General features: G+C 39.8%; 1 protein-coding gene across 2 annotated transcripts in view; it reads left to right on the top strand.

Moving 5' to 3' along the window:
• syn3 (synapsin III) overlaps window positions 1-14,891 on the top strand; it is a 98,506-nt gene that overhangs the window by 25,293 nt on the left and 58,322 nt on the right. For both annotated transcript variants that reach the window (XM_060889851.1, XM_060889850.1), the window contains exons 3-4: window positions 2,026-2,083; window positions 11,345-11,436. In XM_060889851.1, the coding sequence (XP_060745834.1) occupies window positions 2,026-2,083; window positions 11,345-11,436 (150 nt within the window). The remainder of the gene's footprint in view (window positions 1-2,025; window positions 2,084-11,344; window positions 11,437-14,891) is intronic.

Below are 14,891 nucleotides of genomic sequence, written 5' to 3'. Positions count from 1 at the left end.
ATCCCCACAGACACACTCCAACATCAGTGTCTGATCTCACTAATGCTCCTGTAGCTGAATGATCACTAATCCCCACAGACACACTCCAACATCAGTGTCTGATCTCACTAAAGCTCCTGTAGCTGAATGATCACTAATCCCCACAGACACACTCCAACACCAGTGTCTGATCTCACTAATGCTCCTGTAGCTGAATGATCACTAATCCCCACAGATACACTCCAACACCAGTGTCTGATCTCACTAATGCTCCTGTAGCTGAATGATCACTAATCCCCACAGACACACTCCAACACCAGTGTCTGATCTCACTAATGCTCCTGTAGCTGAATGATCACTAATCCCCACAGACACACTCCAACATCAGTGTCTGATCTCACTAATGCTCCTGTAACTGAATGATCACTAATCCCCACAGACACACTCCAACATCAGTGTCTGATCTCACTAATGCTCCTGTAGCTGAATGATCACTAATCCCCACAGACACACTCCAACATCAGTGTCTGATCTCACTAATGCTCCTGTAGCTGAATGATCACTAATCCCCACAGACACACTCCAACATCAGTGTCTGATCTCACTAATGCTCCTGTAGCTGAATGATCACTAATCCCCACAGACACACTCCAACATCAGTGTCTGATCTCACTAAAGCTCCTGTAGCTGAATGATCACTAATCCCCACAGACACACTCCAACACCAGTGTCTGATCTCACTAATGCTCCTGTAGCTGAATGATCACTAATCCCCACAGATACACTCCAACACCAGTGTCTGATCTCACTAATGCTCCTGTAGCTGAATGATCACTAATCCCCACAGACACACTCCAACACCAGTGTCTGATCTCACTAATGCTCCTGTAGCTGAATGATCACTAATCCCCACAGACACACTCCAACATCAGTGTCTGATCTCACTAATGCTCCTGTAACTGAATGATCACTAATCCCCACAGACACACTCCAACATCAGTGTCTGATCTCACTAATGCTCCTGTAGCTGAATGATCACTAATCCCCACAGACACACTCCAACATCAGTGTCTGATCTCACTAATGCTCCTGTAGCTGAATGATCACTAATCCCCACAGACACACTCCAACATCAGTGTCTGATCTCACTAATGCTCCTGTAGCTGAATGATCACTAATCCCCACAGACACACTCCAACATCAGTGTCTGATCTCACTAAAGCTCCTGTAGCTGAATGATCACTAATCCCCACAGACACACTCCAACACCAGTGTCTGATCTCACTAATGCTCCTGTAGCTGAATGATCACTAATCCCCACAGATACACTCCAACACCAGTGTCTGATCTCACTAATGCTCCTGTAGCTGAATGATCACTAATCCCCACAGACACACTCCAACACCAGTGTCTGATCTCACTAATGCTCCTGTAGCTGAATGATCACTAATCCCCACAGACACACTCCAACATCAGTGTCTGATCTCATTAATGCGCCTGTGAGACACATCTAGTGGAACACCTTCACAGAAGAGTGGAAATCATTATAAAGACCAAATCTGTTGTAGGAATGAGATGTTAAACAACCATATGAGTGTTATGGCCAACAGACTATATGACTATATAGTGTCAGAGGTGATGAATCACGGAGTGATTCACCTACAAACAGTATGGTTTAGTCATTCACCAGGTCAGTTTCTAAATGACCGGTTCCACAGTAGGGAGTTGGTTGGAGTATGGTCTGCTTGACAGACAAATGCCATTAAGTAAACAGAAGCATGTAAAAAAAAAAAAACATAGTTCTTAGAAATAAAAATTTGAGTACTTATTGATTGTGTGTTAAGCTTCTGGTTTTCCCCCACAATTTGTTTATTGAGACATAAAAACCGTGGAAATCCTGTTCTCACCTGCCTTCCAACGAGACTGAAGTGAACCTCTATTTTAGCGAACGTCATATTTTAGAAATGATTGTGTGATCAATCATAAAGTGATAAACGAATAAAGTGTCATCTATTAAACATCGGTTTCTCTTTTGTTCTGTTCCAGGGCTAAATATTTCCGAGGCAGGAAGCTGAACGGAGAATATGAGATCCGTGTTGAACAGGTAGGTTTCATATAAGTTTGCAGAGCTCATCTCTGATGATACTGAATAGATTTATCTCCCAGTAATACACACACATTTTTAAATAACTTCATTCATTCATTCATCTTCTACCGCTTCTACCGCTTATCCGAACTACCTCGGGTCACGGGGAGCCTGTGCCTATCTCAGGCGTCATTGGGCATCAAGGCAGGATACACCCTGGACGGAGTGCCAACCCATCACAGGGCACACACACACTCATTCATTCACTCACGCAATCACACACTAGGGACAATTTACTAGGATACTAGGACAAACACACTAGGATACACCCTGGACGGAGTGCCAACCCATCGCAGGGCACACACACACATTCATTCACTCACGCAATCACACACTAGGGACAATTTTCCAGAGATGCCAATCAACCTATCATGCATGTCTTTGGACCGGGGGAGGAAACCGGAGTACCCGGAGGATACGAGGCACGGGGAGAACATGCAAACTCAACACACACAAGGTGGAGGCGGGAATCGAACCCAGACCTGGAGGTGTGAGGCGAAGGTGCTAACCACTAAGCCACCGTGCCCCCCTAAATAACTTCATGTGAATGTAAAATAACAAACAAATTCCTGTATTCACTAGACTACCTGTAAGTAGTCCTTCAGTTACTGCATGTTTTTTTTTTTTGCTACGCCTACACCAGCATTGCCAATGCCTTCAGTATGCAGCGTTACCCAGTCTAGACACTTGTTATTTAAGCAGAATGATAACATCTCACCACTTTTGCAATCCATCTGCAAGCCATTGGCAAGACACGGTTTGTCTCTGAAAGGATCTGCTGGGATTTAATGGGTGATCGAAGCTGGCAGGCAGAAGGAAAAGTTCAAAAGCTGCACATTTGCTTTGTGGTTGTTGGTGCGGTCACATCTTTCTGTCTGGGAAAGGAGTGAACAAAACACGTTTGCAAACTATTTCACCCCTGTCAGCCTCAGTAGAAACATCAGGCTGAATGACTGTACTGTACAGCGTGTGTCTACTGTGTGTGTCATTGCAAACACCACAAAGCAATTTGTTTAAACCTCTAATTGCAAACACCCAAGCGAACCCTTTAACTGTGGTAAAGAGTTCCAACTCTTGATGTCTTGATGTCAGGGATAACATCTTAAATAGTGACAGAAATATGACATGAATAAAATTATAAAATTAGAATATGCGATATTTGTACAGTATAAGTGTGTTTTTCTTTAAAGCTTATATGACAGCGATCTACTTTGAGCTCTATTCTGACACCTAGAGGACACACAGTAATGCTTCAATGTGATGGATTGCTATTTATTTTCTCTGGATCTAAATAATATGGCACATTTTGCACCACAACAGTATTGCATAGCCAAAAAAAAAAGCTGTCCTGGATGGCTCTGGGAGACATTAATGTACATATTTTAACTCACCATAGCATTAAAATACTGGATAAAATGTCAGAAATACAGCAGGAAAAAAGTCCTTTATCCTTTATTAAGACTTTTTTCCATTTTAAAAACACTATTCTGTCGATGCTGGTCTTCCCCGAGCTGTTTGTATAGTTCACTCCACCATGTCTGCCTTTATGCGTAACGATTGTGCTCTATTCATTTCTTTTGATCTACTTCCCAGAACTCCACAACTCACTAGTTGAATTAAAACACTATTGCTGTGTCCCAAATGCATTTTTAAACAGACTCAAGTGCTCAGTTGACGGTTCATACTTTCATGACGTAACCAAAGTGAGGACCACAGAGCTGAATGGAATGAAGCAAAAAGTAAACGGGGTTTACGAGCCCATGTGTCTTTGACGGCTTCTTTTTATGTGATCTAAATGTGATGACTGAGGCACTAATTATTAAGGCAGCAGATACAAAATAAAACACTGTACAGTACTATAACTATACAGACTACATACAATTTTCCAAACGGAAACAGCGACATTAAGGACAACAGGTAACGTTAAGAAACAAAATCTTAATGCTCATTAATTTGAAAGGTGAATCAGGTGCAGTCATGGGACGTGATCCGGTGAGGGTTAGGGGCTGACGGGAAACTGAAGTCGGCATAACCGTGACATGTGGCGGCCACACTGACAACGATAACCTTAGTTCAGATAAACCTTCAATCTTAAATGAGTTTGGACGTGTCTTTTGTCTCTCATTTATCTCTGAAATGTAGCTTTTTCACATTCTGTTACTCACTCACTCTCTCACTCATCAAGATTCATTCATTCATCTTCTACCGCTTATCCGAACTACCTCGGGTCACGGGGAGCCTGTGCCTATCTCAGGTGTCATCGGGCATCAAGGCAGGATACACCCTGGACGGAGTGCCAACCCATCACAGGGCACACACACACTCTCATTCACTCACGCAATCACACATTACGGACAATTTTCCAGAGATGCCAATCAACCTACCATACATGTCTTTGGACCGGGGAGGAAACCGGAGTACCCGGAGGAAACCCCCGAGGCACGGGGAGAACATGCAAACTCCACACACACAAGGCGGTGGCGGGAATCGAACCCCCAAATCTGGAGGTGTGAGGCGAACGTGCTAACCACTAAGCCACCGTGCCCCCCACACACACACACATTCTGTTAAAGATTATTTATAATTTTTTTTAATTACTCTGAGAAAATTTCCTTTCTTTTCCATTTTTAGCATTTTTTTTTTATTTTGACCAAAACCAGTTCACGTATTTCCACGCAACATGAAAGAAGTGCATTAGAAATCCTCTGATAACAGGACATCATATAATAAATCATCTATACACAACCTTCATCTATAATATATAGATTATATAGATATAAAATAATCTATACACAAAGGAGTGAAGGACAAAAAAGAATGAAAGATAAAATGACACACATCACACACAAACACACTTTTGTGTACATACAAAAATGAAATGCATACCTACTGTATAAACATACTTACATTAATACATACATACTGTACATAGATCTAATCATAGCTTATAACACGGTCAGTCAGTGACGACTGCAGGAGCTGGGGGATTAGTCGGAGATGCAGTAAAGTTCATCATAATCCTCTATACTTACCAGCAGGTGCCTTATTAAAAATCTTATTCGAATGTACAATGAGGTACAGTATTATTTATTTATTTATTTATTTTGAGCTTTGCCTTTTATGTAGTTTTGTCAATGACACTAAATGAAATTCAGCTGTAGTGTTAATAACTTTACATTGATTAACACTGATTAAAATATACATGACGAATATCATCATTACCGAAACGGATGGGAATAAAAGTACAGACATATCGTTCTGTGTGGCCTGAACCTTTTACACACAACCTTGTTAAACGATGCCCACTGTTTGGTTCTTTTTAGTGGACTGTTAATGGACCTCCTTCAGCTATTTCTTATGTCATACCGGAGTGCCGTCTATCAGTTACCTGTAAACACTCACCATAAAAGAAATCTAAAATAAAATCCATGATTTTTTTTTTCTTTTGTACTCTCTCCTACCCATTAGCGTGTGGCTATGTGCTTGCTTTTTTATTATCACCGCTCTGTCCTGCTACCTTATAAGGAGGCATCCAGCAGCTCGGAGAGTGCTTCGAGCTCGAGACCACCCAGAGCACTGAGAGGATTTTCTGCCTGTGAGATGGAGTTCGGATCAGATATTCTATTTCTTTTTCTTTTTTTTTTCCTCCATTGTTCTCTTTTTCTGTTGGACCCACAATACACAATCCTGCACTTATATGATTGATAAATAAATAAATCTGTCTGTATTGTGTCTGATGCCTGGTAGAGAAACAACTTCATAACATTAAAGCTAAAGCTTCATTATTTAACAGCTTCTATAGCAATGAATAAGAACTTTCTGGAATGTGTTCTGTATATGTAAGCTACATTCTTTCAAACAGGAACGTCAGAGTGTGGAAAATAATAAAACTATGCCACATGGACTCGAAGGTACCTGATTGTTAATTGTTAAATATTTAAACAAGGGTTTTATTCCTAAAGTCCTTTATCCAGTGATGTTGGCGACTACATGTTTATGTCACTACATGTTTTGGTGGTCAGAGTAACTACATGATGTCAGATTTTCATGTTGTCATTGTAGCCCTGGATCCTTTCTTTTTTTTTTGTCATTCCAAAATGTCTGGGTTCAGGTTGCTAATGCTTCCAGCCAAGCACAACAATCAAATCCAGTCTGGCATGTACAGTAGATGGCTCGGTACTGCATGCCTGAGTTGGCCTGTATGATTGAACCAATTCCCAAAGTTTCTCTTTAGCACTTTAGAAGTGTTTCAGGTCTGTAATGCTATACTGGCTTCATGCCATGTTTCCTCTGAATTCCAAACATGGTAAACATGGTAACTCTTTTGTTCCAGCCACAAAAATAGAGTGAATCAGTTCAAGATTCATTCATTCATCTTCTACGGCTTATCCGAACTACCTCGGGTCACGGGGAGCCTGTGCCTATCTCAGGCGTCATTGCCCATTAAGGCAGGATACACCCTGGACGGAGTGCCAACCCATCACAGGGCACACGTACACTCTCATTCACTCACGCACTCGCACACTACGGACAATTTTCCAGAGATTCCAATCAACCTACCATGCATGTCTTTGGACCGGGGGAGGAAACCGGAGTACCCGGAGGAAACCCCCGAGGCACGGGGAGAACATGCAAACTCCACACACACAAGGTGGAGGCGGGAATCGAACCCACAACCCTGGAGGTGTGAGGCGAACGTGCTAACCACTAAGCCACCGTGCCCCCCAGTTGAAGATTCATTTCACATTATTCTGTTCATTTTTCTTAGGACTGAAACTCTTTGCTTCATCCCAACAAATATAAAGAACTTGGAGCAAATCTGCAAACTTAGAAACTTAACAAAATACACACTTAACTACTGCAGCTAAACCTGGTTCTACTGAGTACTGTTCTGAAAGTATTAAATAATTATGCAGACATCATTTTTTAGGGTTTTTTGTGGGGTTGTGCTTATAGATAATACATATCGACAAACTGGTATAAATCAATCTTTTTAGATCTGTTGACTTTTTTTTTTTTTGCAAGTCTCTATTTATTTATATGTTTGTTTGTTTGTTTGTTTGTTTGTTTGTTTTCCACTCCTGAATTCACTTTCCATGCTATTTATATCACTTCTACTGAAGGCACTCTGCACTATTTACAATGTGTTGCCCCGTCTTTAGAATGACTGTCTCCCAATTTGATATTTTACGAAATGTACACTAGCAATTCTGACATTTTCACTTGAGACATTTCTCAGATCTGACATCTCATTCTTCCTCTTAAACAATATGTCAGTGGAAACATCTGTTCGACAGGCTTTTGATCATCCTGAGGTCAGGGCCTTCTCTGTGCCAGTTGGCCTGAACCCTGAGCTGAGCCTTGACAGCACTCATATATACAGTAGAAACATAAATCTTTGTATAAATATGTAAAAATAGATAAAAAAAAATTTCAGTCTAAAATAGTTTGGGCTGTTTTTGAAGGCACAATACCAACTTGTCTGCTGTTAAAACACACCGAATCTTAAAGTCTACTCCTAACTATTAATAGTTTGTCTAAGAAATTAATGTCAGTGATATTTTTGATAGCTTTCCTTTTAGAAGTAAAGAACATGTAGGTTACTAAGCTTTTTTTTTTTTTTTTTTACGCATTTATTTTTAGTATTCTGTTGCTCATATATTAATCAGCCATTACATTAAATTCACTGGCAGGTGAAGTGAATAACAGGTTATTATCTCATTACATTGAGACTTAGGAAGCGGTGGGATATATTAGGTAGCAAGTGAACAGTCAGTTCAGTCCGTGGGAAGCAGGAACAAATGGGCAAGAAGGATGTGGTGGCATAGTGGGTAAGGTGTTTGACTACCAATCGGAAGGCTGTGAGTTTGAATCCCCTGTCCATAAAGCTGCTACACTAATTTAACCCTCAGTTGCTCAGCTGTATGAAAATGAGATAAAAAAAAAACCTAAGTCGCTCTGGATAAGGGCATCTGCCAAATGCCGCAAAGGTAAAGTGGCAGTGGTGGCTTAAGTGATAAAGGCTCTGTGTTGTTGATCAGGGTTCAATTCCCTTGTAGATCATGGTTGAAATCCCAGCACTGCCAAGCTGTCGCAACTGCCTTGAGCAAGGCCTTTAATCCTCAGAGCTTCTGGGGTACTGTATCATGACCCTGCTCTCTGACCCTAAAGGTGAGATCTGCAAAGAAAGAATTTCACTGTAATGTATATGTGACTAAATAAAGGCTGCCGCTGAAGGCATCTAATATCAAGTGGCTAGAGTACATAAGGATATTAACCCTGGCAAAATTGTGATGTCTAGGTGGCTGGGTCAGAGCGTCTCCAAACCAGCAGGTCTTGTAGAGTGTTCCGGGTATGCAGTGGTTAATATATACCTCATGCTCCAAGTATGAGGTACGTGACCCTGAAGAACTCAAGGTGTTGAGCCTCCAAATTGAGCTGGACAAACAAGTCCGATCCATAGAGATGGAGGCCTCAGCTCATAACTTGAAGGACTGTTACCCGCTCCTTTTTCATTCCTAAAGCTGAGGTATGATGACTTGTGACATTAATTATCAGAGCTGGCCATTTCCTGCCAGTTCTGACCCTATTAACCCAAAGTGGTGACTATGAGGTGAATTTTTATTACTACCGGATTCTCAGAGCCTCACAGCGGCTCAGAAACAGGGTTTTTTCTCCCCTTATTTAATAATGATGTTTTATTTTTTATACTAAATAACCCCCTGTACTGTAGCTGTAAACCAAATGCTACAGTATGCATCATGCAGATTATCTCATTTACCAGCTATGAGCTATGAGTTGACCCAAAAACCATTAGGCATGACACAATGAGTATTTTTGGTGTGTTTTTTGATTCACTGCTCTGACCTGAGGATTGTTGATTACTGCTCATGTGACTTCAAGAGTTCAGAGTTCAACCACCAGATGACATCAATACTGATAGCAGTGCTGGTGAAAGTGGAGGGAAAACAGTGCAAGTGCATTGTCTACACGGACTCCTTCCTGTTTTCTTTTCCCAGTCGAGGAACGGGTCCAAGAGAAGCCTGAATGTGTTTCCCTGACAGTAACTATGGTAGCATGAATTCGGTCCTACACTGTTTGCCCCATGCTGATGCACTGCTCATCCCTCGACCAAAAGGGGCTCACTGGATGTGACTCGCTCTGTGCTGGTCAGCCAACACGGTTGACTGATGGTTCCCTTTCTTAGCATGCTAGACGATCACTGTTGGTGTAGAGGCTCCACCATTTTTTTTTGTCCAGGAAGGTCCTGCTATTGGAGTTTATATGGTCACAGAAAATGTTATTGTGTACTTCCCTTAAAGGAATTTGATCTGTGTGTGTGTCACCCATACACGATGTATATTTGATTTAAGTGCACAGTGGACTGCGTATCACTTTTCCAGGGACAAGCACATATTTCTTAGCTACACCAAACAACATTATAGTCCTGTATTCAGATCAGTACAGTTACCCAAGTCTATTGAAGTTTTTTAAATCTATTTATTGTACATCAGTGTAATTTTATTCACTATATTTATTCACCATTTATTCACCATATTTATTCACCATATTTATTCACCATTTATTCACCATATTTATTCACCATTTATTCACTATATTTATTCACCATTTATTCACCATATTTATTCACCATTTATTCACTATATTTATTCACCATTTATTCACCATATTTATTCACCATTTATTCACCATATTTATTCACTATATTTATTCACCATTTATTCACCATATTTATTCACCATTTATTCACCATATTTATTCACCATTTATTCACCATTTATTCACCATATTTATTCACCATATTTATTCACCATTTATTCACCATATTTATTCACCATATTTATTCACCATTTATTCACCATATTTATTCACCATTTATTCACCATATTTATTCACCATATTTATTCACCATTTATTCACCATATTTATTCACCATATTTATTCACCATTTATTCACCATATTTATTTACCATTTATTCACCATATTTATTCACCATGTTTGCATGTATTAGGAATCTCTTCTCTTGGTGTTTGGTCACAACATGTTACATTCTACACAGTTTACAGTACACACATGTTAGACAACACAACACCACTGCCATCAATTTCTTTAAATATTGCACCTTAAGCTGGAATGATTGTAATTTATATAACAGTGGAATGCAATTCAGGATGCATCAAACAAGGTGGTGCAATTGTAATAATAAATATGTTGTAGGAATCACAAGAAATAAAGTCAATTAGTAAAGTGTTAATTGAAATATAAATATATATTAATATCACTATACTATTAATAATAATAATCACTGTAAACAAATCATGCAGTTGGCTAATTGACGGGGCTTGATTTTTATTACTCGCTCATTTGACAATATCTGTTGCTTTATTTTATTTGCTTAATTATTTCTTTATTTCTTGTATATATATATATATATATATATATATATATATATATATATATATATATATATATATATATATATAATATATTGCACCAAATAATTTAGTGCAAGTCATTTATAACCTTAGTTTCTTTTTTCTAGTCCGTCTGGATTGTGGACTAGGCAAGCGTGTATCCCACTGTGTGTTATTTATTGCATTTGATTAAGTCATTGGAGTTGCTTGGCTACAGCTTGTCACATGGCTTTTTCCAAGCTGGAAGGCAGTAGAGGAGACTAACTCAATTTGTCCTGGTTCCTAACAGTAAGACACTCTTCAATGAGTTCTGCAAAAGAGATGTTTTAGGATTTTACTATACATATATAAGATTAATTTAGCAAATTTATGTCTTTAGACATGGAATGTACAGTATATGAAGAATAGCTGAATGTTGTGAAAGGCTTAGATATGCATACATATAGACTGTATATATAAGTGCAAGCTTTATTAACTCAGTGCATTTTTTAGTGCTGTTGTTATTATTGGTTATAGTGCATTTACACCTCAAACTCTTAGTACTGTATTCTCATTTTTAATGTGTATCCGATCATGAAATCTCTTACTACGTGTAACACACCTGTACATTTTGTACACCACTTTTACCCCCTGTGTATTTATACTGTATGTCCACAGTCTACGGAGAAGCAGATCAGGATTTTATTTTACTCTGGTTGTATACTGTACATTGTGACAGATAAAAACCTTGAATCTTGAATCAAATGTTCACTAAAACACGAATTTTTATTCACTTTTTTCCAGGCTGAGTTTTCAGAGATCAACGTGGCGTCCACCGTCAGCACCGGCTGCGTGGTTGATATGCAGGTCGCTCGAGGCGGCACCAAAGTTGTAAGGTAATACCTGAGTTTGAACCATACAAAACATCTGACGGAGAGTTTGCACAGTTAATTGTTGTATCTCATGCTGAGAGACGGCTATATCATCAAGATACCATTAATACTTTGGAATTTAGCTCATAATTGTTTAACGTAAAACTTAATCTGGTGTTTTTTCTTGTGAAGAGGCAGTATTTTCTCACTGTGTGTTCTACACCATGGCTGATTGCTTTTCTTTTTGGCACATATATTCACTCACTCACTCACTCATTTTCTACCGCTTATCCGAACTACCTCGGGTCACGAGGTGCCTGTGCCTATCTCAGGCGTCATCGGGCATCAAGGCAGGATACACCCTGGACGGAGTGCCAACCCATCACAGGGCACACACACACACTCTCATTCACTCACACACTCACACACTACGGACAATTTTCCAGAGATGCCAATCAACCTACCATGCATGTCTTTGGACCGGGGGAGGAAACCGGAGTACCCGGAGGAAACCCCCGAGGCACGGGGAGAACATGCAAACTCCGCACACACAAGGCGGAGGCGGGAATCGAACCCCCAACCATGGAGGTGTGAGGCGAACGTGCTAACCACTAAGCCACCGTGCACCCACATATATTCACAATATGTTTAAACAACAGCAGATAACAGCGAGTCACTTTGCAACAAGCTAGTTAACTAATGTTAGTGATAACTGTTATGTTGTTGATTACATACTCAAAAGAGTGAGTATTAGATTGAAGTTATGGATTTATTATTAGTATTTCCAGATTAGTGTTAGTTATTTCTTATGCAGCGTTGGAGGTCATGACTAATGACTAAGATATTATCAGAAGAACAATTAGTTCAATATATCTGTAGTGTTATGCTGTTTGTTGTCCGGGTTGAAGCTGATTTATTGAGGCCTGCTGTGGAAAAGGAGAATGAAATAAGAGCATATTGAGTCTTTGGCATGCCTTCAGCTATGTTTTCCACACCGGTCAGTCAGCTCATAGCTCAGCTTGCAGAGTCATGTGCCAGTGTTCTGGGAATGCCACAGCTAAACCACTCAGTTAACCCTATTTTAGATCTGTTTCATTTCTGCCCTGTGTCTATCCAGTGCTTACAGCTTCTTCCACTGTTTTTATCATTACAGCAGTTAAGTTTAATCAGTCAAAGTGAAAGGAAGCTCAGAGGGGTGTATACTCGGCTCAGTCTGCCTTGTGACAATCTAAAGACTGTAAATCTTTATAATGATCACCTTAATGTGAAACACAGAGCGTCACCTGCTAGCGTTTTAGCTGCTGTTATGATTGCAGATATCACTGGAAGACTCGACAGAGAGTCTTCATCTTTCACACTGGAAGTTAATTGAGTTTTGTTTTGAGTTTTTTTTTCGGGCAGCATTTCTAGGCATTTCATATGAACATTTTATCCCATTATATCCCGTCTTTATCTATTTCAAACTTTGCAGACTTCTAACAGTTCTGATTTGTAATCTTTCTGTGATTCTTTATGTTGTCACTGGGACTCAATTTCTTACATTTATTTCAATTTTTTAGCTATTTGTTTAGATTTCAATAATTGATAATTATTTGGAAATTTCAACCCAAATTTCTTAGATTTTTTTCTTTTTTTATTGAAAAGAAATTATTTTTATTTCTTAGTCTTTAGTCAAAGGGGGGCACGGTGGCTTAGTGGTTAGCACGTTCGCCTCACACCTCCAGGGTTGGGGGGTTCGATTCCCGCCTCCACCTTGTGTGTGTGGAGTTTGCATGTTCTCCCCGTGCCTCGGGGGTTTCCTCCGGGTACTCCGGTTTCCTCCCCCGGTCCAAAGACATGCATGGTAGGTTGATTGGCATCTCAGGAAATTGTCCGTAGTGTGTGATTGCGTGAGTGAATGAGAGTGTGTGCGTGTGCCCTGCGATGGGTTGGCACTCCGTCCAGGGTGTATCCTGCCTTGATGCCCGATGACGCCCGGAGATAGGCACAGGCTCCCCGTGACCCGAGGTAGTTCGGATAAGCGGTAGAAAATGAGTGAGAGTGAGAGAGAGAGTGAGTCCTTAGCCATAATTTTTTCCCCTTGAATTGTTTATTTTAACCTTTTTTTAACCAGAATACTGATGTTCTGTTTCCCTAGCATGTATATCAACTTATCTGACATTTTCTCTCACCATAAACAAATGAATTATTCTCTTATCACAAGTCTGATATAAAATTAATCCGGACGATGTCGGCTTTCAGTGTGGGATGATTTTACATTTGGGGCATTTTAGGGCACAGAAATGTTTCATATCACTTTAGATACTTTGAAGATAGAAACATACGTGTGGACATTTCTAGGAAAATATTACCCCAAGTAAGCTAGATAAAATCAGAAATATTTATGAAAAACTACAAATTCCCTAAAATGCCCTGTGTAGCTAATTTCATATGAGCCATTAACCACCACTGTGGAGTAGGACATGACAAAGACATTCAGTGCTGAACATGGACACAACAAAACAGACTAGATTTTTGGCCTGTGAAGAGTAAACAGAGTTCATCTGATCCTAGAAATCTTTTCAGCAAAGCTACAAATAATGCAAACCATATCACTTAGCTTTCCACTGCACTCTGATGGTTAGAACTGATATCAGACTCTGTACTGTATGTGCAATATTTCCCATTATGACTGCATATCATATTATGGCTGAATTATGTTCATAATTTGTTGTATTGAACATGCAGTGTCTTTACTTTAGCTACTTTTTGTACAATATAAAATATAATATAATATATAAGTGTCTTTACTTTAGCTACTTTTTGTACAATATAAGAGCTAATATTTTTGTGCTGTTTCAGGGTAGGAGTATATAACTGTAGCACAAGAAATCCTTATATATATATATATATATATATATATATATATATATATATATATATATATATATATAGGAGGGCACGGTGGCTTAGTGGTTAGCATGTTCTCCCCATTCAGGCATCTTCTGATCAGGGTTCTATTGGGTCTGGAGGCTGTCCATGGAACACGATTTAGGAATCTTTTTCTGAATGAGATGCTAGTCCTAACAAAGGGCATTTTGCACACAAAAATTCACCATTGAACCATGGGATCAACATATAGCCATGATTGAAGTGTTAAATGAAGTAACACCTGGGACAGTAGTCTAGGAATAGTCTGGCTTGATCTGTATAGAAATTCTACATTACAGATTACACAGACACACTATAAGCTGCCACCACTGATGGGCCACTTTACGGTTTGAGCTTAATGAATTGAATTGTATTGTATTGCAATTGAAACGGGGGGCACGGTGGCTTAGTGGTTAGCACGTTCGCCTCACACCTCCAGGGTTGGGGGTTCGATTCCCTCCTCCGCCTTGTGTGTGTGGAGTTTGCATGTTCTCCCCGTGCCTCGGGGGTTTCCTCCGGGTACTCCGGTTTCCTCCCCCGGTCCAAAGACATGCATGGTTGGTTGATTG

The sequence above is a fragment of the Tachysurus vachellii genome, chromosome 16, assembly GCF_030014155.1.
Source record: "Tachysurus vachellii isolate PV-2020 chromosome 16, HZAU_Pvac_v1, whole genome shotgun sequence".
Taxonomy (NCBI): Eukaryota; Metazoa; Chordata; class Actinopteri; order Siluriformes; family Bagridae; genus Tachysurus; species Tachysurus vachellii.
The sequence above is the reverse complement of the archived record's forward strand: the minus strand, read 5'-3'. Positions and strand labels throughout refer to the sequence as shown.